Source organism: Mus caroli, chromosome 13 (genome assembly GCF_900094665.2).
Source record: "Mus caroli chromosome 13, CAROLI_EIJ_v1.1, whole genome shotgun sequence".
In the NCBI taxonomy this organism is placed as follows: domain Eukaryota; kingdom Metazoa; phylum Chordata; class Mammalia; order Rodentia; family Muridae; genus Mus; species Mus caroli.
In genome coordinates this window covers 72,681,501-72,703,812 of record NC_034582.1, presented here as the reverse complement: position 1 = coordinate 72,703,812, position 22,312 = coordinate 72,681,501, and the positions used below count along the sequence as shown (strand labels likewise).

Here is a 22,312-nt window from a genome sequence, read left to right as displayed (position 1 = left end):
TCCTTCCTTCCTTCCTTCCTTCCTTCCTTCCTTCCTTCCTTCCTTCCTTCCTTCCTTCTTTTGAAACATAGATCTGTGGTGACTGAGATTATAGGCCTGTGAATAAAGTGGTCCCATCAGAGACCCTTTAAAGCGGAGTTGTTACAGAGTCTGCCACCTAACTGGTGGGAGTGATGAAAAGTTGGTTCAAGAAATTTGGGTTGGGGGAGCAAAGACTCTTACCAAGGTGACTGCGGGGTGGAGCTACGTTCTACTCCGCGCAGACAAGGCAAAGGGAGAGTCAACTCTGGGCGCTAAGATTATTACCGGGCAGGGAGCAAGCAAGACTCTCCACCCCACAAACTGTAGTCTTTAAGCTCACTGTTGTTTTGGGCTCAGATCCCGAGGTTTCAGAAGAGAATATCTTATGGCGTGGGAGTGGCTGGAGTGAGGAATCCCGCTAGGCCTGAACTTTGGGGTTCGGGCCAAGGGGAGAAGAAAGGGGGGAGCTGGGCGCTGTCCATGGTTCTGGGAAGAGCACGGTGCCTTCACGTAGCTTCTTTTAGCTGTCTCCAGCTGAGGGGAGGTGTAAAAAGTGAAAAGGGACACCAACTCACAGGATTAGAAAATTTCCCTCCTAGCAAATGTGGAAAATACAAATGTGACAGCACAATAAAAAATATTCTAAGCGGGTCCTACGTTTATTTCTGGTTCATTACAGCGTAGACAGCAGTGTTAACTGGTCATTCGTTGTTGTGGGGTATTTTCCTCCTTAAAGTGTATCATCACACTTCAAACTATGTAATCAGCAATTGCTGATGTGCAAAATAAAGAGGAAAGAAAAGAGAAAAAGCGTTACTGGAGACTCTAAATATGCTCAAGGGTAGGAGAGTTAGCTATTTCCAGAGTGCTAAGGATAAAAGCAGAGGGTGACTTAACTGTGCTAGATCACATTTTATTGAGGAAGATATATTTTTCACCTAAATACTTCTTTGAATTCTACACTTGTGAAATACTATAGTTGTCAACAAGAATAAAATGAGCGATTTACCTGTTGGATAAGAATTAATTCTGTGTTGTAAAGCAATGCTTTTAATTTCATTATTAAAAAGCAAAACTTTTTTTTTTTTACAAAAGGCTTGTGATCAGAAAGAAAGCAAATTCAGACAGAAATAATTTCAATAATAATGTAAAGAACTGCAAATAGAAATATAAGCTCTGTAAACATAAATGTAAGCTATCCAGAAAGGCACCATGTTCTTGAAAAGCATTGTACATAATGATATAACAGATGCATCATGCAATGTCTAGCCAAGCCAGAATTGTGAGCAACAGGAAAAGAATTGACCTTAATTGTTTTAATCATGGAAATCTTATGTAGCCTCAGCACCTTGAATCCATGTGACAATAAAGAAGGAAGAGGACATGAATCCAAACAGCTGACACAATGATCGGCAGCAACTGACAGCATCACATTTGATATTTGATATCAAGCACTAGATCAATATTTGTGAGATCAATGAAATTTTAATGGTTTTCTTTCAAAACTGCACGAAAGCCAAATTGTGTCACTCTGTGCTACTGTTATCTTTAGAGCTGGTTATTTCAGGGGATGATATTAAGTAATTTACTGAAGCAAAGCAAAAGGGGTGAGGGTGGGAGAGTGCACCAACAAAACACAACTTACTGTGAATATTGCTTCAGCCGACACATTCTGATGGTCCATCGGTCCAGGATGTACTATATGTTTATGTAAAAACCCCACTTATTTAAGTGTGACTTAAAAAGATGAAAAGCTCTGGAAAAATAATTAGGAGGTATGGGGGGGGGCGATGAGCTGGATCAGCAAGCTTTGACACTGTAAGAATTAGGTGGTATTTGAACAAGCACAAATGTTCATGATAGAAAGGGTGACTGTGGTCTTCCCTCCTGTAGGACCAAGTAGGAAAGAACACATTCTTCTCCATTCTTGGCAGAGCAGAGCTGAGAGCAGCACCTGATACTTAAGCAATGCTCCCACAAAGGTAAAATAGAAACAAAACAAAAACAAAAAAACAGGTAGGTATAAACAGTAAAACTGAAATGCTGTTGATGCTGCTGGTGACCTGACACAGAAGAACACAGTTCTCTAACCTTTAGTTCTATTTGGATGGAATTCTTAACTTGGACTTACTGGGTTTTAGAGATCCACTTTTGAGGAGTTTCTACCTAAAGGAATCCAAGGCCTTCATTCTGGAAGGAAACTCCTGGGGAGGGCGCCAGAGGTTATGCAGCTAGAGGAGCCCCGTCTCAGTAGGCCCCACACACAGGTGACAAGAGCACTGGGGGGTGCTCTTGACAAGCAGAGGTTTGATTTCTCAAATGAGGAAGACCAAGAAATAGCTTTCATTCATAATTCAATTTTAATTTAAAACTTATGGGGGGTTGCTTTTCACTGAAATAATAGGAACATTTTAGGAAATTTCTCACACCTAGATTTAAAGACCTATCAATCTCTAGACAGAGAATAAAATACTTTGAAACTATGGCATTCTCACCCTCAAGTGCTTCCCTTTTCTTGACTCTAACATGTTGTCTGAAGTAATGAACTTTAAATGAAGTTCACACACCAGTGCTTTTACAAAAGTGCATCTCCATGTTGTACTCTTTAAGAAACTAGGTAGAAACAGAATTTTCCAGAATTTTGATAATTCTATTAAAAAAAACCCACCACAGTTTGCATGTGTCTCTATGCTCTTTTGTATTCAAAATTGGCAGGGTGCCTATAAACTAAAGACATTAGCACTTAAAATCAATTTTCTTTAATGAAATAAAGCCAACCTTATACACAAGTATGTATTATATACCAGCAGAGATTTACAGATGCAAATAAGCTTGAAACACTTAAAATATTTATTGCAAAGTTTTGAATATTTTGAACATGATAAATTTGTATCACAAAAAAATTTACAAACTTTCATGTAGACCAGCACATATAGAGCAACTACTGTGTTACAGGCACTGAATAGACAGACACATTTTGCACATGTTGTCTGGAGATTGCATGAAATGAACAGCAGTGGACATAGTAGTCAGTAAAAAGCTATGTATATGTGGGACATATCTATGTATATAGGTACACATTCTTTTTCTATTTGCTCTTAAAAAAAACTCTGATGTATTTTAAGGAAGAAAATAAACTTTATATTCAATGGTAAAACATGGACTTCCTTTTGGCAACTCATAATTTGACCAATATTTCTCCTCATAGTATGAAGAATTTTAAGGTTTAGTGAAGGAAAATGCTGTTCTTCTTAAGCCACTTTGAAGCAATATTATTGAGCCTACAATCAGATCTACATGTTAATCTCTAGTTTTGCCTTCAAACAGAATTCAGTTACAAAGAACTTGGAAAGATTTTGAATCTATTCAGGAGAGGAAAACTCTTTAATTTTCTGAGGAGTAAAAACTCCCCAAGAAACTTCATATAGCTTCTTAGATTTTGCTTCGCATACGTGATAAAACATTGATTGTTGCAGTCTGGTGACCCATGAAATTTGGGGGTTAGTTTTCTCTTCAGACCAGAGCATATAATTATGCAAATAAAGAGCTGTCACTGATCTAGTGAAATACTCACAAACACATGCACTCTGAAATTGGACAGAAAAGTGAAAATGGTTTGTAGTGTGACGGTGCCATAGCTTGCTTTCCTGCCAACTTTCTATCTGAGTTCATTATTCAAACTGTAAACTTTAAAGAGACATATCGTTCTTGGGGTGTTGGGTGTTTTCATTTCAGACTCTTGGTTTTAGTCACAGAATAAGTTAGTTCAATATCATTTTACCTATGACAACTTCTCATATCACCCAATGTAACAGGCACAGAAGGATAATGAAGCTGAATGGTCTGGAGAGACAGATGCTGGACCTCCATACATTTCTTCATAGAAATATGTTTCATAGCTGTTTAAACAAAGTTCAAGTCCCACAATACAGAGTATAGTAAAACGTTTCCCACAAACCTTAAGGCAAAAGGCCAGGAAGAGCTGCCTGAAAGCCATTGTGGATTAAGTCAAATCTTCATTTTCTAAGTTTACATCCAACAGGGAAAATACTGGCAACACTGTGATGACCAGTTATTGATCAAACCTGAAGGTTTGATCTAAATAGCAAATCTTTAGTTTTTGTACTTTATTTCCCATTATTATTCCTTTAAAACCTTTGTGCTGAGAGTTAACACCATTTCTGCATTCATCAGCTACATTAGTCTTGAGAACTCCCAGTCCTAAAGTTACCCTCACAGGCTGTTCCCTAGTTTTACATGTTATGGAGGGTCCCAGTGAGGAGATCCAAGGAGCCTCATATCAAATCACTGACTGCTAAAGACATCACTTTATGAGAGAGCAGTGGTGTGAAACTTTAAAAACATTGATCCAAATGAATCAATTAAATCAACATCCATCCCTTCTAAGTGTGAGGTTTAAAACTACCATTGTCCCAGAAAATATGCAGATTTCAAGATAAATGCTGGAATGCTTTGATAACTACTTCTATTCCTGGACCTCTCTTAATGCACTTTATGCTAGCCCCCCACCCCCGGCCCAACATTCCAGTTGGTGTCCATTCTTTGAGTACAGTGATGGCAGTTGCAGTGGTTTGAATTTAAAATCATCTCACAAAGCTAAAGCTTTAGGCGGGGTAGTTTTAAGCTCTGTGAAGTGTTGATTAAAAACCCCTTTCCCAGGCCCAAACTTATCTTTATTTTTTTTTTCCCTTTTTGGAGACAAATAGAACATTAGATAAAAGGAAGGTGAACAATTCAAGAGATTCCTCCTCAGTCATTTTATACAGGGAAGGAAAGTATTGCAGTATGGTAGTTTTTGAAAGGAGTCTCATATGTCTTTGAGTTTTTTATTTTATAATACTATGCCAGAGAGCATATAAGTACTCACCACAATTATCCCCTTTTGGCCACCCATATTTCAAATATATAAATACTTCATGTTTTTTAAACCTCTTCCCACATGAGAAAAGTTTTCAAAAAAATTACTGTGAAAATTTACACTGTGAAAATTACTTAATAGCAGTCTTTCTTAAATGAATTCAGAGTACAGCTTCCAACAAGAACCTATCAGTTAGCCAATCTATACAGTGATTACAACATGTGGGATTCACATGTTTGGATTGGAACCCTAGGCAATACAGTGAAACATGAAAAAAAAATCTAGTTTATTAGCAGTGCTAATTTAGTTAACACACTCTGTCACCCAACCTCTCAGAGGAGTGCAAGGTTTAGGAAGGAATAGCTGTAGCATAAATGTAAACAAGGTAGTTTTGAGCTGAACACAGTTTATCGAGGTTTGCTAGCAGTAGTTGGGGAGCAACTTACCAAGCTCCCTTTGGAAATGTACAGTACTGTTTATTTTATAAAACATTTGAAGACAAGTTTTCTAATTTCCTTGCTAAGAAGGTATTTGTATATTGAGAATATGTGGTAAAAATGCTACCTACAAGATATATGTGAGCTTGTGACTCAAATGAAGTTAGGATATTGCCTTACATCAGTAGTAGCAGTCATACTAAGTAATGTTATAAGGCTTCTAATTCTGATGGACCAATCACTCCTGCTAGCTTTCAGCTTTAACAGCCTCTGTGCAGTTGGTGAATAAAGAACTGAGGAGGAAGAAAGAATACACAGTTGCTTTGCTGGAAAAATTTTATTTTAAAATGGTAAACAAGATTACAGGAGGTTCATACTTTATTATTTTTGACATATAAACAAACAATAGTGCATTTCAGGAAGCACAAGGCAGAACTGTGAGAAAAGAACAATTATTACAACTAGATGGTCTAGCGAACATCCACAATGACTTCCAAGGACTGTGTGTTAGGTACCCGAAAAAGCTCCAAAGCTAGAATCAGACTATTTTGAATTTCCAATTTATGTCTCTCTCCATCTATTTACTTTAAGAACTAAGTATAAGATTTATTTTTAAAAAAGCTCACACCTTACCTTTCTACCACTGTGTGCCTAGAATAAAAATAGGGAGAAGGCCAGATGAGAAATATTAACCCTGGCCTCCCCGTAGGCAGGGTACTGCCAAGTGCTTGTTGTTATCCCAAGAAAGCTGAGGTGAATAACATCCTTACACATATACCAACAGCAACCCAATCAACAGGTCACAAAATCCTGCACTGTAAGGAATCATTCGTCACTCATCAGCTGGTGATCTGGAGTGCTGTGCCTGGCTCCCTCTGGGTTGCTATAGCACAGATCCACAAGAACAGACCTTTACAAAATGTACTTTGTAAATAGCTCTCTACTAGACAGAAGACAAGGTTACAATTCAGTGACAGTAAAGTACTCATCCCAAGGAAACAGAGTCTTTCTCTAAATAAGGTTTAAGAATTGCAGAGAGGAACCCGGAGGGAAGGAACAGGATACTTTTGTTTGGTTCATAAGCTGAGCACTTTAAATTTGCTTTAATTTAGCTGCAGAAGTTTAGCAAATTTAGCACTGCATAGGTTTTTCCAACCTCTTGATGTTGCAAACTCACTTTCTTGTGAACATTTTCACATACTGAAGACACCAGACAATTTATAGCATTTGGTAAAATATAACCAATGCACACCAGTGTTTCAAGCCCAGTAACTGGAAAGATATTATTATTTTCACAGAGTTCACCAATTCTTCTAAAAACAGAAATGTAAAGGGCCACTATGACAGTCCAATGCGCTTGACACTGTTGGAGTAACATATTTCAAACTGCCCAAAAGCTGGAGAAAGCCCCATTTTGATTTTTCCTAAGGTACTTCTGCCTAAGTAATGTCAGGAGATGCCCAGCTATGGCCACTGAGGACTTTACTATCCCTACAGAATTACTGAATGTATGCATGTGCAAAGAGCATGACATGTTACCAGTTTAAAACTTGCTAAAATCAGTTCATGAGATGAGAATATTCCTCATGAGGTGGTTGAGCTCAGGTTTTCTTCCCTGTCATTAGTAACTCAGACTCATTTTGCTTCTACTGTCTCAAGGTCTCAAACAAGGTAGACAAATTACTTATTGCATTCACTTTAAAAAGGATGGATGTATTAAATCACAATCTCACCCACTGGATATAACCTTCACTAATTAAAATTTTCAAGTAGTTAATGTTTAATGCTTTAATTCAAAAGCCAGTAAAATGTCAACTTATTTTATCTTCTGCGTTGGCCTAACTGTTGGAATTACAGGGCAGTGCCCTATCACAGGAAGAGAACAGTAAACATTTTGGCCCCGAAAGAGAAACCCATTCACACTATGCCTCTCTTTTCCTACTGCAGATGAAAACTGAAGCACATTAACCCTACTTGGACTTTTGGAAGAAAGAGGGTATGTAGTTTTATTTTCTTGATGATAGTAAAAAAGTCCTGCATCTCACAGGGTACAAGAAAGGTGAAAGTACATTTTGTAATGATCAACAGCTACCACCACCACTCTGCACTGGCGCACACATCGTGTTATATATTTTAATAGTAAGGTCAGTTCTTATAAGTAATTGGAAAATTCACTGAACATGGAGACTTATACCTACATCTAAAAGATGTTTATATTTTCTTTTCGACATTCTCTCCTGAAATCAGAGACATAAAGACTGGAGTTCAACTGGCAGAAATGAGGATTCGGATTCAGTACTTCATGTAAAGTTTTTTTTTTTTTTTGGGGTGGGGTTTGAAGTGAAAATAAGTCGTTATAGGGAGAGAGAAATTGTACTCTCCAAACTACATAGTCCATCATGTTCTGAATTTAAAGTTGGCATTTTTAGGACTCGACTGTGTGGCTTTGTGTAAAAGACGGGCTCATAAGATGACTCGAGGAAAAAACCTGGTTAAAATCAAGTTTGAGGTTTAGCAGAAAAGCTTGCTGGGTTTAAAGGGGATTAAAAATGGGCACAATTGAGGCTGGGCAGCGGCAGTCGCGCTGCAGCGGGCGGTAGGACCGCGCAGACGCCGCTCGTCCAGCCGCGCCCGCAGATCAGCCGGGCAATTAGGAGCGCTGGGCGCTGGCACTCCGGGCGCTGTCAGCCTAGGTCGCCCGGGCCCGCAGCGCGAGGCCCGGCTCAGCCGCAGGCAACTCGGCCGCTGAAGCCATATTGCTTTGACAGTTGCACTCATCTAGAAATAATGCAAAACGCTATTTAGACGGACACATCACGACCCTGCACTGGAGAAAGAAAGCAATCTAATGGGGGCCGGGAGGCTACGGGCGGCGTGCGGGCGGCGGCGCGCTCACAGCTCCTCGTGCTTGATCCGGTGCGAGCGCCGCGTCAGGGCCGGCTTCTGCGAGCTGCTCTTGGCCTCCGAGGCTTCCGCGAAGAACTTGAAGATAGACGGGAAGCTCTTCCAGGAAGTGAGCTCGTGACGGTCGGTGCCTGCGGAAACACACACCGGGTTACGAGGGGTCGCACGGGTGTGTGGCCGGAGGCGAGGAGCCCACCCTCCAGGCGAGTGCACCGCCGCCGGCGAGCTCGCCTCCCGCTCACCCGCCCAGGTTCCGCCAGTCTCTGGTGTCCCTGGGGCGCGCCACCTAGCGCGCCCCCACCCCCGCCCTCCCTCGCCCGGCTAGAACTTGCTTGCCGGGCCCTAGAGTTACAGCCCGGAGCTCCCGGGGCCCGAGGCCCTCAGGGCCAATCCAGTAGCTCAGCGGGAAGGGCCACTCCCTCTCCCGCCCAGAAACCACCCACCTCTCCAGGCCTGGGATTGGTTTCCCCAGCGTGCGGGATCCCGATTCCACCACACCCACCCCGGAGCGCCTCGGTGTCTTGGCTTCCCAGGCAGAAATGGGGGGAATAGTTCTTTTTCTGGCCTGTCCTAGTCTCTGATGTTGGACACGACTGTCTCAGTGAGGTCACTGGGATCAAATCACTGGAGATATTTAATGAAAGGACGGATTCAAAAGGAGACCAGGGGCCTTGAAAGTATCCTAGGCGGGCCACATGCTTTACAGATTTTACAACAAATCTAGAAAAGCCAGACAAACTGTGTTTCAAAGCAGAACCACTGAAAGAGCATTTAGGCCCCCTATTCAGTCGGGGAATTCAGAAAAACGTTAGATTTTCAATTTACCAGGTTATTTTACTACAGTTTCTCTCTGTGGTTTTAATATTGGGTTGAATATTATACACTATTCTTCAAACCAAATGGAACCTTTAGTTTGAAAAAGGAAGCAGGTAGCATGTAGGCATGGGAAAAAAAGGAAGAAATAATATGGGCTTAAGAAAAAAAAAGACGATTTGTGATAGCGTATATAATTTAACCAATAACTTCATAATCAATTTTTTAATTAAAATAAAAATAATTACAAATACTCCCTCATAGACATTAGGAAACAGTTGAAATCTCAACTGCAATCACTCAATTATGCAGAATCTGCTTGGAAGTCTCTGAATTCAGGGCCTCTGATACTTTAACATTGTTAATGATAATTCTTTAGTCTGTAATAGTAGGTCATTGCTATGGTTACTCTACAATGGTGCAACACTTTGCCTTCCCCCTTCAGCTATTCGCTGAGACCTGGTAACCACATTTGTTGCCTAGCAACAGCTTTGTGACAGTATCACAATCTGGAAGATATAACAATAAAGATGCTATGGCTGCACTTGGTTGGCCAGAGAGCAGAAAGCTACAAGTTTGTGCATGTGACTTAGCTGTGGGAGCTGTCCCTACTGGAGAACTCATTTCTTGCCAGGTGCCCTTCACAATGATGTCTTCACCCCCTCTTCTCTGGCCTTGTGAACTTGTTCTTGGAACTAAGATCCAATATTGAAGTCATCCTCTGGAGACAGAGCCTCCTATAGCACTGTATCTACACTGAAAAATGAGGTCATTTCTCTATTTGCTTACACATTTCTGGAAAAATTCAATTTATTCAGTGGAAGGAATTGGTGAGGAAATGTCTCACTGGTAAGTCTTAAAGGGCCTGAATACATTCTGATCATTCTTAACAGAATTCTTAGGAAAAAGCCGGACTTCACCAGTATGTGTGCAAAATTACAAGTTCTTTAAAACACATGAAACATGTTGATACCATTATTGTATTTTGTTTTACTAAATTTGTCAAATGATGCCCACCACGGATTTCTTTGAATTTGGAGGGAATTATATTCTTAAAACACAAGTGTACAGTTCTAGACATCCTCAAACATGTCTATTTCAAGTAAATGTCATGAATATTTCTAGAAGGCCCTGTCTCTGGGAAGGTTTATGAAGAGTTTGTCTTTTTCTGTATGGTCTACAGTCTGCTTTCAGCTCAGTACCAAGTATCAAATTGCACTCCTGATGACAGACTAGTTAATCCGCATTTGTTCTTTTTGAATGACCATCCTCAGATGCAACCTCTATTCCCAAGCACCGAGTGTCCCCCAGTGTTAGCTGTCTCTTTCCTTCCCATATCCTAACCTACTCACATCTACCATTTGTCTATAAGATCAGCTACACCTGCCAGTGGTGACCAGGTGAGGAACAATTTGTAAAGGTCTCGGGGGGCTCCTCTCACAGCTCCTCTTACTCCTTGAAAACCAACTCAGTCTATGACTCTGGAGAGACTTTCAGTCAATGGGCTCAAGCAATTTTATCTCCCCCCCCCTTCCCTAGTGACAATCTTTCTGAAGGATGAACAAATGTCCTTGATGATAAAATCACTTCAAAATTCTTTTTGGTTTTGGCTTATGACAACTCTCTGCACGAGCAGTCCTGCTCTGAAAAGACCATTGTGCAAAGGAGAACTGGGTATGTGCAGTTGTTCTGAACATCTACTCTTGCAAATAAAGATGAAATAATTAGATTGTATGCTTTTATCAGAAGAGGGACAATCAGTAAGTAAAGCAGGTTGCCAGCTGAATTACACCTACATTAGGTAACCGAGTTAGGGCAGGGAACAAAGAATTCTTTCTAAAGTAAAAGTTGGTAAATTATACACTGAAGTGTAATATAAAATTTTATTAGAAAATATAACATCTTAGATATAGAGTTACAGGCAATTAGTGACTGCTGAAATAGGGTGAATCTGTCTTCCACTGGGACATGCCCTTGCTAAGTTATTCAGTTCTAAGCACACACACACACACACACACACACACACACACACTTATACATGCATGTGTACATTCAAGTAGTACTAGATGTCTTGACAGCCTCTATACACACATCCATGCAGCAATAATAAAGAGGAGGTAAAAAATTTGAGGATGAGGGGGTAACATGGTAGGAGTTGGAATGGGAAGAAAGATGGGTGGAAATGTTGTGAATAAAACACTCATGTATGAAAATTTGGAAGTACATGTATGAAATCATCCAAAAACTTTTTTAATTTAAAAAATTCTTAAGTTTTGGAAGTGGTCATTGTGCATGTGTTCATGTGTATGCAAGACTGTGTGTGTGCATGTGAGGGAGTGCATGTGAAGGCAGAGAAGGGCCTTGGGGGTTCTTTCTCAGGCACTCTCATTTGCTTTGCTTTGCTTTGTTTTGGTTTGTTTTGTTTTTGAGACCAGGTCTTTCATTGACCTTGGGATAAGCTGGCCAGCAACTGAGTTCCATGGCTCTGCCTGTCTCACTCTGCCCTTCCAATGCTGGGATTACAAGCACATACCATCATGTCTGACTTTCTTTTATGTGGGTTCTGGGGATTAAACTCAGGCTCTTTTGGTTGAAAGGCAAGCATTTTATCAATGGAGTCATCCTCCTATCACTGAAAGTGCATTTTTAACATTCATAAGTAGCATTTGGAAGATACATAACTACAGTCATGTCAGTCTTGGTTTGCACACACACATTTTAAGTTTGGATATCATTTTAAAAAATTCAGTGGGGTTAGAGAATTGGATTAGCTGTTAAGAACACTGTTGCTCTTGCAGAGGACTGAGGTTCATTTCCCAGAACCCACATGGTAAGTAACAACCACCAGTAATTCAAGCTGTAGTGAATATAACACCCTATTCTGGCTTTTGTGGGACCTGCAGTGCAGACATAAATTCAGGCAAACACCCATACACATAAATAAAATGAAAATAAGCCTTAAAAATTCCACTGAATATTTTGACAAATTAATATGAAAACCTGCATAAAATAGTGCTCAAAGAATGGCCACTTAAAATATTTATTTTAAAATAATGTGTAAGCATGTCTCTGGGTATGTGCATGTGAGTGCATGCTTATGAGCCAATAAAACAAGCCTTTTCTTCATCAGGTTGCTCTTATTTGGTCAAAAAAGGAAACTAAGATACCAGCCTATATTCTTGTTCACTTGACCTTAATGCGTGTTCCCCCCGCCCCCCTGTAGAAACACATATAAATACAATACTGAGGTAGCTGCAAAAATCTTGGCCAAAAATATTTTGGCAGATGTATACTGTTTTGAAGTTGTAACCCATTTTTTTTCCTAGTATTTGTTTTAAAAAGACAAAAATAGGGGCTGGAGAAATGGCTCTGTCTTTAAGGAGACCTGAATTCAATCCCAGAATCTGCTCCAGGCAGCTCACAATCACTTGCAACTCCAACTCTAGGGGATCTAATGCCTCTCACCATCATGGGCAACTGAACTTACATACTTAAAAGTAACAAAAACAAAGTTTCAAAAAGTTAAGAAACATTGTAAAAGTTAAAACATTGTAAATTGAAATTGATTTTTTGGTATGTATTATGGTGCTGGGATTGATCCCAGGACCTTTGAACACTTGACTCCCAGCCCAGTAAAAGAAGTGTCATAATGTAAATAACTATGCACCTTGCACCATCTACATTCTATAACAGAGGGGAAAGTCTCTAATAGACAAATAAAACAAGTGATATTTTACACAAACACAAACACACACACTTTTGCCAGATATTATGAGATTTACTGGTAAATTATAAGTAATGAATAGGGAGTAGAGATTGAAGAACATTATAATTGTAGAGAAACATTTACCAAAAAAAGATAATTCAAAATAATTTCTTGGTTTGATTCATTGTTTTAATTATTACTAGTTACTTTATCTTACATGACCTAAGATCAAAAGATCATGGAATAATTCTAACATTCCATGTATAATTTACATGTTAGATTCTGGTTAGAATAGGGAATATCACTGTTCACAAAGTCACCTCTAAATATGATAGTTTTCTTATATCTCTATTTCATGGAGAACTGTCTATGTCCCCCTATTTTATCTTCTTTGTAGATGAGTATATATATATATGTATATATATATATATAGTATATACATATATACACATGCATATATATATGTATACATACATACATATATAGGTGTGTGTATATATATTAAAGCAAAAAATATATTAATAAGATATATATTATAATAATATATATTAAAGCAAAAGATAAAAAACATTGTAAACTCATTTGACAAAGGAGAAAAGAAAATATGGGTCTATGAGACACATTAATATTAGCAGGGTAATATGTCTATGATATTTTCCAAATGACAAAGTTTGATTTTAAAAATTGATCTTTAACAAGAAAAAAGTATGCACAGTTAGGAGGTAATGAAGATCTTGTCAATACAGGTATGCTGATAATAACAGGTAGGGGAATTGTTGAAGGAGTCTCATATATAAAAAATGTGAGTCTGAAATAGGTATTGGTGAGCCCCAGTGGGATTAACTACTGAATTTATGAGCTCACCAACAGTTATTTCTAGAATGTTATGAAGAATCAGAGAAAACCAGAGCACCAAGAAATATTGTGCCTTCTAAAAAGAAAACAAAACCACAGAGATCTGTCTGAAAATGAACTCCAGAGTTTCTAAAAAAATACAAACTTATATTTGAACAGAGAAGGATTGCCAAGGAAGCTCTGTGAGTGCACAGTGCAAGTGTGTTGGGGGTTGGTCTTGTGCACTGTGCATCCAGAAGCTGATGTCTGTGCCCAGACATCTCGTTACAGTCCAGACCATGGCATGGTCAAGCATCTTGGGCCTCAATACTATGTAAAAATTGTTTTCCATCACTTATGATTAGTTAATAAAGCCACTTAGCTGGCAGAAAAGAATAGGGCAATCCCAGTTAGGGGGTCCCAGAGAGACCAGAGGAAGAGAGATGGTATGATGAGACCATGGGGAGAGACCAGAAGGATTCGACACCTGGACTCTGAGGATATTACATACAAAACTGAGAAGAGGTAACTAGCCATGTGGCACACACAGAATAGAATAAGGGTTATGTAAGTTACAAGCTAGTCAGGGAACAAGCCCAAGCTTATTCATAAATAATTAAGTCCCAGAGTCATTATTTGGGACCTGGGGCACTGGGGCACTAGTAGAAAGGTAGCCACGGTTACACAAGTGTGGGACAGCCACACAGGGAGGTAGAAGACAGAGTAAAATATTGATTGAGACTTTGTGAGAACAATACCTACTGCAGCTAAGTCAACACATTGTTAACATGGTAGCAAGTCCATTAAATCGTGCTGAGACCCTAAAAGTGAGATGTTAGGTTTGACCTAAGCAAAGAGATAGGCTAGGATATGGACAGAAACACTGGATGTGGAAACCCCCAGTATCTGCAGCTTCTGGGTAGCCTGTCCTTTTGTTTGTATACTAACATGCTCTCAAATATCTCTTAGCTCTGGTGGGACATGAGAAGGCAATTAGAGACACTAGGTGGTTTAAGACCATGGAGATAACTCTGGGAAGTAAACTTATTCTTGAGGCAGAGTAGAGCCTAATCTACAGGTCTGTTATTGAAGCCAAGGCAAACCTTCCTAATCAGCTCCCACAAAATCAATAAAAACAGATGTATTTTCATTATCTATTGAATCTAGACTGCAGGAAAACAGATGGTTTCTTTCTTTTTCAATTTTGAGACTGGGTCTTACTGTGTAGCCCTGGCTGTCCTGGGACTCACTATTAGAGTGACCTTGAACTCATGGACAGCCACCCACTTCTGCCTTCCAAGTGGCAGGGAATAAAGTGTGCACCACAATGCCTGGCCTGCCATCTTTGGTTGAAATGATTGTTTCATTATATGTTACCCAAGACTTGGCTTCTAAAGATATATCAATTCCCTTTAAGAGTGGGCAAAAGGGGCTGGAGAGATGGCTCAGAAATTAAGAGCATCAGCTGTTCTTACAGAAGACCCAGGTTCAGTTCCTGAAATCTACATGGCAGCTCACAACCATTTGTATCTCCAGTTCCAAAGAATTCAATACCCTCTTCTGGCCTCTGTTGGCACTGTACACACATGGTGCACAGATATACATACAGGCAAAACTACCTATGAACCTATATAAAAAATAAAATAATTTTTATTTCTTAAAAGGGATGGGCAAAACCTTCCATTTTTGGTTGCCGCTTTCTTCTGCTATTTTAAATGATTTAAGTATTACTTAAAAACAAATTTTGTTGAATATTTTTAATGCCTATAGTATGATAAGATACACAGAGGGTTAAACACCTCTAACAGCTAAAAACATTTGCTTCATGAAATCATTAATTCAACATGTCTTCTGTCTAACTCTCCTGCTTAGCTCGTGCTCTGCAGGCATGCTAGGCAGGTAGGGAGACTTGCTCTTGCTATGCATTGAGCACATCAGCTTCTTTCTTCTCCCTTTCCTCCTCACTCATCATCATTCTTGTTCTCTGTCTCTCTAACTTTTTTCTTTTGAGACAGGGTCTCTCTAAGTACCCTGGCCTATAACTCTTTATTTAGATTAGGCTGGGTTCAGCTTGTTGAGTGCTGAGATTAAAGGTATGTACCATTAAATCTGACTTCTATTTGATTTTGAAAAAAGAGTCCCTGTAAGTGAGTATGTGATGTTTTCTCTATGTCTGGCTTTTATTTTTTTACCACTTAGGACCTAGAGGGCTATCCATATTGTGGCAAATCCCTATTAAAACTCCAATGGTGTTTTCCATGGAAATAGAAAAAAAAAAAAGCCTTAAAATTTGTACAGATCCACAAAACCTGACTGGCCAAAGCAACACCGGGAATAAAAAAAAAAAAAAATGTACGAGTGTCCCTCTTTCTCCACATCCTTGCCAGCATCTGCTGTCACCTGAATTTTTGCCATTCTAACTGGTGTGAGGTGGAATCTCAGGGTTGTTTTGATTTATATTTCCCTGATGATTAAGGATGTTGAACACTTTTTCAGGTGCTTCTTAGCCATTCGGTATTCCTCAGTTGAGAATTCCTTGTTTAGTTTTGTACCCCATTTTTTAATAGGGTTATTTGATTTTTTGGAGTTCATCTTCTTGAGTTCGTTATATATACTGGATATTAGTCTCCTCTCTGATTTAGGATTGTTAAAGATCCTTTCCCAATCTGCTGGTGGCCTTTTTTGTCTTATTGACAGTGTCTTTTGCCTTACAGAAGCTTTGCAATTTTATGAGGTCCCATTTGTTGACTCTCGATCTTACAGCACAAGCCATTGCTGTTCTGTTCAAGAATTTTTCCCCTGTGCCCATATCTTCAAGACTTTCCCTCCTCTTTCTCCTGTATAAGTTTTAGTGTCTCTGGTTTTATGTGGAGTTCCTTGATCCACTTAGACTTGACCTTAGTACAAGGAGATAAGAATGGATCAATTCCCATTCTTTTACATGGCCAGTTGTGCCAGCACCATTTGTTGAAAATGCTGTCTTTTTTCCACTGGATGGTTTTAGCTCCCTTGTCAAAGATCAAGTGACCATAGGTGTGTGGGTTCATTTCTTCAATTCTATTCCATTGATCTACCTGTCTGTCGCTGTGGAGAAAGAGGGACATTCCTCTATTGTTGGTGGGATTGCAAGCTGGTACAACCACTCTGGAAATCAGTCTGGTGGTTCCTCAGAAAATTGGACATAGTACTACAGGAAGATCCAGCAATTCCTATCCTGGGCATATACCCAGAAGATGTTCCAACTTGTAATAAGGACACACGCTCCACTATGTTCATAGCAGCCTTAGTCATAATAGCCAGAAGCTGGAAATAATGCAGATGCCTCTCAACAGAGGAATGGATACAGAAAATGTGGTACATTTACACAATGGAGTACTACTCAGCAATTAAAAACAATGAATTTATGAAATTCTTAGGCAAATGGATGGATCTGGAAGATATCATCCTGAATGAGGTAACCCAATCACAAAAGAACACACATGATATGCACTCACTGATAAGTGTATTAGTCCAGAAACTTAGATTATCCAAGATATAATTTGCAAAACACATGAAACTCAAGGAAGACCAAAGTATGGATACTTTGCTCCTTCTTAGAATGGGGAACAAAATACTCACGGAAGGAGTTACATAGACAAAGTTCAGTGCAGAGACAGAAGAAAGAACCACCCAGAGACTGCCCCACCTAGGGAGACTGCCCCACCTAGGGATCCATCCCATATACAACCACCAAACCCAGACACTATTGCATATGCTAGCAAGATTTTTGCTGACAGGACCCTGACATAGCTCTCTCTTGAGAGGCTATGCCAATGCCTGGCAAATACAGAAGTGGATGCTCACAGTTTTCTTTTGGATGGAACTCAGGCCCCAATGGAGGAGCTAGAGAAAGTACCCAAGGAGCTAAAGGGGTCTGCAACCCTATAGATGGAACAACAATATGAACTAACCAGTACCCCCTGGAGCTCGTGTCTCTAGCTGCATATGTAACAGAGGATGGCCTAGTCAACCATCAAGGGGAGGAGAGGCCCTAGGTCTTGGGAAGATCATATGCCCGGCCCCAGTACAGGGGAACTCCAGGGCCAGGAAGTGGGAGTGGGTGGGTTGGGGAGCAGGGCAGGGGGAAGTTATAGGAGGTGTTGGGGATAGCATTTGAAATGTAAGTGAAGAAAATATCTAATAAAAATGCCTTAAATTAAAAAACAAAACAAAAAACCAAAACAAAGCAAAACACAAAAGACAATGTAGGAGGGCCTGTACTTCCTGACTTAAAACTGTTCTAAGAAACTGTAGTAATCAAAATAGTATAAAACAGTGAATCAGCGTAGAGTCTGGAAATCACACCCTGTGTAGTCAACTAACTTTGGCAAGGGTAGCAAGAGGATACAAGAGGGAAGGAAAATACCTTCAACAAATGCTCTGAGAAAACTGATATTCCACACCAAAGTGAAACTGGACTGGAAAACTGTGATCAGAATATATTTTATGAGAAAAGACTCTATATTCAATAAAAAGGGTAATGTTAAGTTATTGCATGAGCATATGCATGTATGTATAGCTGTAGTGTATATTTTATATGTGCACATGTTTATGTGCGCATGTCTCCTTTTATTAACTTTATTATGAAAAACTTGCAAATAAAAACATCACACACCAAAATTAAAAAAAAAAAATCTGGTCAGGAGGTGTGGCGCACGCCTTTAATCCCAGCACTTGGGAGGCAGAGGCAGGCAGATTTCTGAGTTTCAGGCCAGCCTCGTCTACACAATGAGTTCTAGGACAGCCAGGGCTATAAAGAGAAGCCCTGTCTCAAAAAAAAAAAAAAAAAAAAAAAAAACTGAGTTCAAAGTGTTATGATGCAAGGCAAACTCTTAGCCTTGAGTCCTTGTAAAATCAAAAATCAAGTTAATACTTCCAAGATTTATTGGTACAGAGCAAACATTCTCTTTCCACAAAGGAAGAAAAAAAATGAAAACAAGAAAAGACTGAACCAAAGAAAGGTAAAAATTCAAACCCTATATCTCCATCTCCGGCACCCAGGGTGAGTGGTTAGTTCTCAAGGGTTGTGGCTCACATGGCCTCTGCTCAGCGCTTTGGCCTTGTGGCCGATGTTCCATGTTTTGTCCTCTGACTTCCTGGGGTCTGCACTGCATCCATCAGGAGCTGTCTGAAGCTCTAATCCTGCCACACACTGTCTCATCACCCCAGGCTTCTTTTGAAATCTGGGTAAAATTGTCAGTTTTTAAGCCTTGCATTCTGTATGACTGCAAAATTTGTATCCCATGGGCACAGTTGGCCACTGGTAGAAGTAGTAAGAGACCCATGCCTTAGGCTGCATGTCTCATGCAGGTGGCGGACACGAGACGGATATTCTGGAGTGGCCTTGTGTGAACACTGCACTCTGGAGCTCTCCCCTTAAGTCAGTCTTTGAACTGAATTGAACTTTATAGCTTCAACTTGTGACGGGTGGGCTGTGTGCCTGAGATGCCCATCAAGACGCCTTTCCTGTTAACCCGAAGCAAAGTCCTTGGTTTCTTTTCGCCTGTTATCCTCTTTCTAGCTGGTTCACTCTACTGTCCTAGGCCACAGCTTCAGGTGTGCTTCTCTTCTTGGTAAACTAAAAGGTTTTTAAGCTTTTATTCTTTGCTTTATGCTCACAATTCTCACAGTCCTCTTGGTTACTATACCATACAACAGTGCAAATGCTAGACTGCCTTGAAATTCCTCTACCATATTAGCTACTATTATCACCTTCAAATCCAGCGACCCATAAAGTTTCAGGATATGGACAAAATGCAGTCAAGGTGTTGAGGACAATGTGAAATGAATGACCTCAAGCCCAACTCCCTGTAGTGTCTTATTTCCATTTGAAACATCATAAGAATAGGCATAATGGCCCACACCTGCCAGCATTCAGGTCTTTTGTGCTCCCTTTAGAATTACAACTTGCACAGGCTTACAGCATCCTAGACTTTCTCTAGCCTGGTTCTTTAAGCTTCCCCAGGTTCCAGAAAACACTGGCAGAGGCTTCTAAACCACAGCATCAGTAGTCAGAGTAATATGCCCACATTTCTGTCCTTTTCTGCATTTGTCATGTTTTCTATCCCTAGAGAGATTTATTTTGGCTGACGTATCATGACAAGGAGGGTGTCTATGGCTCTTGTCAGTTTTCCATTCTGGTAGAAGCGTCAAACACAAGGTGGCCTTGGGAATCTAGAACTTCACATGAACAAAACCCCAAACAACCAACTAAATGAAAGACCTGCTAAGTTTGATATGGTGGTACAGGCCTTTCATCTAAGTCACTTACAAGGCTGAGGTAGTTCTGACTGAGACCAGGAATTCAAGGCCAGTCTTCCAGGAAAGAAGAGTGGGAGGGGAGAGGGGACAGAGGAGAGGGAAAAGAAAGCATCCCGAAGCCCGATGACCTGAGTTTGATCCTCAGAATCCACATGTGGGAGGAGAGAGAGAGCCATCCTCTGGCCTTCATAATGCCCATTGTGGTTCCTGTGCATATCCTAACTCAATCAATCAATCAACAAACAAGAAAGGAAAGGAGTGAAGGAGGGAAGAAGGGAGGAAGGAAGGAAGGCAGGAAGGCAGGCAGGGAGGAGAGATGGTGTATACCTGTAATATTAGCACTTGGGAGATAGAGGCAGAAAGATGAGGACCATCTTCAACTGCATAACAAGTTTGAGGCCAGCCTAGAAAGATAATAAAAAAAAGAAAATGGGAAGGAAAAGAAAAAAAAAAAAACAAGAAAACTGTGCCAGCATTTATGTTTCAATTTGAGAAAAATTGGCACTTTGCAATGTTAGATAATAAATATACACATATATGTTTTTTAAATTTTTTAGTATTAAATACTCATTGATGATAAAGTAAATGGATTTTAAAACACTTTACCTTTAACTGTGACTGGCATATAAAATGCATTTTCATATATTGAACTTGTTTCTGACTATCTTGCTGAATTAGCTTTTTTATATTAATAATGTCTCTCTAGCTGGGATACTTTTATACTAAGAATGTCTCTCTAGCATAGTGATGCACACCTTTAATCCCAGATCTATGAGTTGGAGGCCAGAATGATCTGCAGAGTGAGTTCCAGGACACAGAAAACTCTGTCTTAAAACACTGGAAAATATCTCTAGATTTTGAGTTTTCTACATAACTATAGTATGAATAAGTTTAGTTTTTTCTTTTTTAATTAATTAATTAATTTTTTATTTATATGAGTACACTGCAGCTGTCTTCAAACAAAATAAGAGTGCATTGGATCCTATTATGGATGGTTGTGAGCCACCATGTGGTTGCTGGGAATTGAACTCAGGTCCTCTAGAAGAGCAGTCAGTGCTCTTAACCCTTGAGCCATCTCTCCAGCCATAAGTTTAGTTTTGATTTTCTAAGGATTAGGTGCTTTATATTTTCCAGTTGTAAAACTTTAAATTAGAAACAAAAGTTTTGTAATTTAAAGTTTAACCTTTTTAGGGAGGAGAGACTGCAGGAGTCCGGGGAATGAAGGACACCAGGAGAAGATGGTGCATTCAATCATCTAAGCCGGCTCACATGGGCTCACAGAGACTGAGGCAGCAAGCGTGGGGCCTGCATGGGTCTACACCAGGTCCTTTGCATATGTGCTATGGCTGGGCTTGGCACTTTTGTGAGTCTCCTAACAGTGGAGCAGGTATGTCTTTACTCTTCTGTCTGATCTTTGAGACTGGTTTCCTCCTACTAGGTTGCTTTGTTTAGCCTCATATGAAGGCTTTGTCTTGAGTCATTGTATCTTGTTTTGTCATCTTTAGTTGGTGTCTCTTGGAGGCCTGCTCATTTTTTTTAAGGGAAATGGAAGGGGAGTGAATCTGAGTTGAGGGTGGAGAGGTGAGAGGACTGGAAGGAAGGGGAAACTGTGGTCAGCATTTACTGTATGAGAGAAGAATCTATTTTCAATAAAAAAGTTAAATTAAAAAGCCCTTAACCTATAAACAAAGCAGACTCTAATATACTGATAACTATAGCTAGAGAGTGCAATTGTTATGAACATGTAAAACTTGCATCAGATAGTTATCACATCATGTTCTGTTTTTTGCTGGTTACAGATGATATATTTCCGGGAGAGCATCTCCATCTATCAGGCATTGCTGTTTGTTATTGGCTAGTGATCAAGCAGCATCCTCAGGAGAAATCACGCTGGTTTTCATATCGCCAGTTACAGATCTGATCTGGGGTTCTTTTCATTCTGCTTAAAGCTATGCTAAAATATGGAACTGTTGCCTACCTGGTTTGCTGTATTAGCTCACTCTGTAGGTCAGGCAAGTCTTGAACTTATGATCCTCCTGTTTTAACTGCTCAAGAAGTGAGGACTAAAACTTGCATCACAGACCTAGCTCTTAGAAAAATCAAATACTGCCTTTCACATGGCAAGATTTCTGAAAGGATGTTAAACTTATTTACATGGTATAGCTTAATATATCCACAGATCTATCATGTAATAATAGCAAATTGTACTGTTGATTACTTTATGAATATTATCAGGTAATATTACAGAGGACAAGGAGAATGTATGAATAATTACACTGAATATAAACTTTAACTAAGGAATGCTTGCTGATATAACTGCATACAGCCAGCTATGACTAAACAATGACTAGGAAACATTTTAAAGGTTGTCTATAGTCACAGATATAGCATTTACATGGAGATGTCTTCGGACATAGC

General features: G+C 39.7%; 1 protein-coding gene across 6 annotated transcripts in view; it reads right to left on the bottom strand.

Moving 5' to 3' along the window:
* Positions 1-5,655: 5,655 nt before the first annotated feature.
* The window catches only part of Fam172a (family with sequence similarity 172 member A), a 432,511-nt gene continuing 415,854 nt past the window's right edge, over positions 5,656-22,312 (bottom strand). For 3 of the 6 annotated variants that reach the window (XM_029468399.1, XM_021180172.2, XM_029468404.1), the window contains one exon: positions 5,656-8,372. In XM_029468399.1, the coding sequence (XP_029324259.1) occupies positions 8,230-8,372 (143 nt within the window). In that variant the 3' untranslated portion in view covers positions 5,656-8,229. The remainder of the gene's footprint in view (positions 8,373-22,312) is intronic. The other 3 variants (XM_029468401.1, XM_029468403.1, XM_029468400.1) reach the window with 2 other exon arrangements.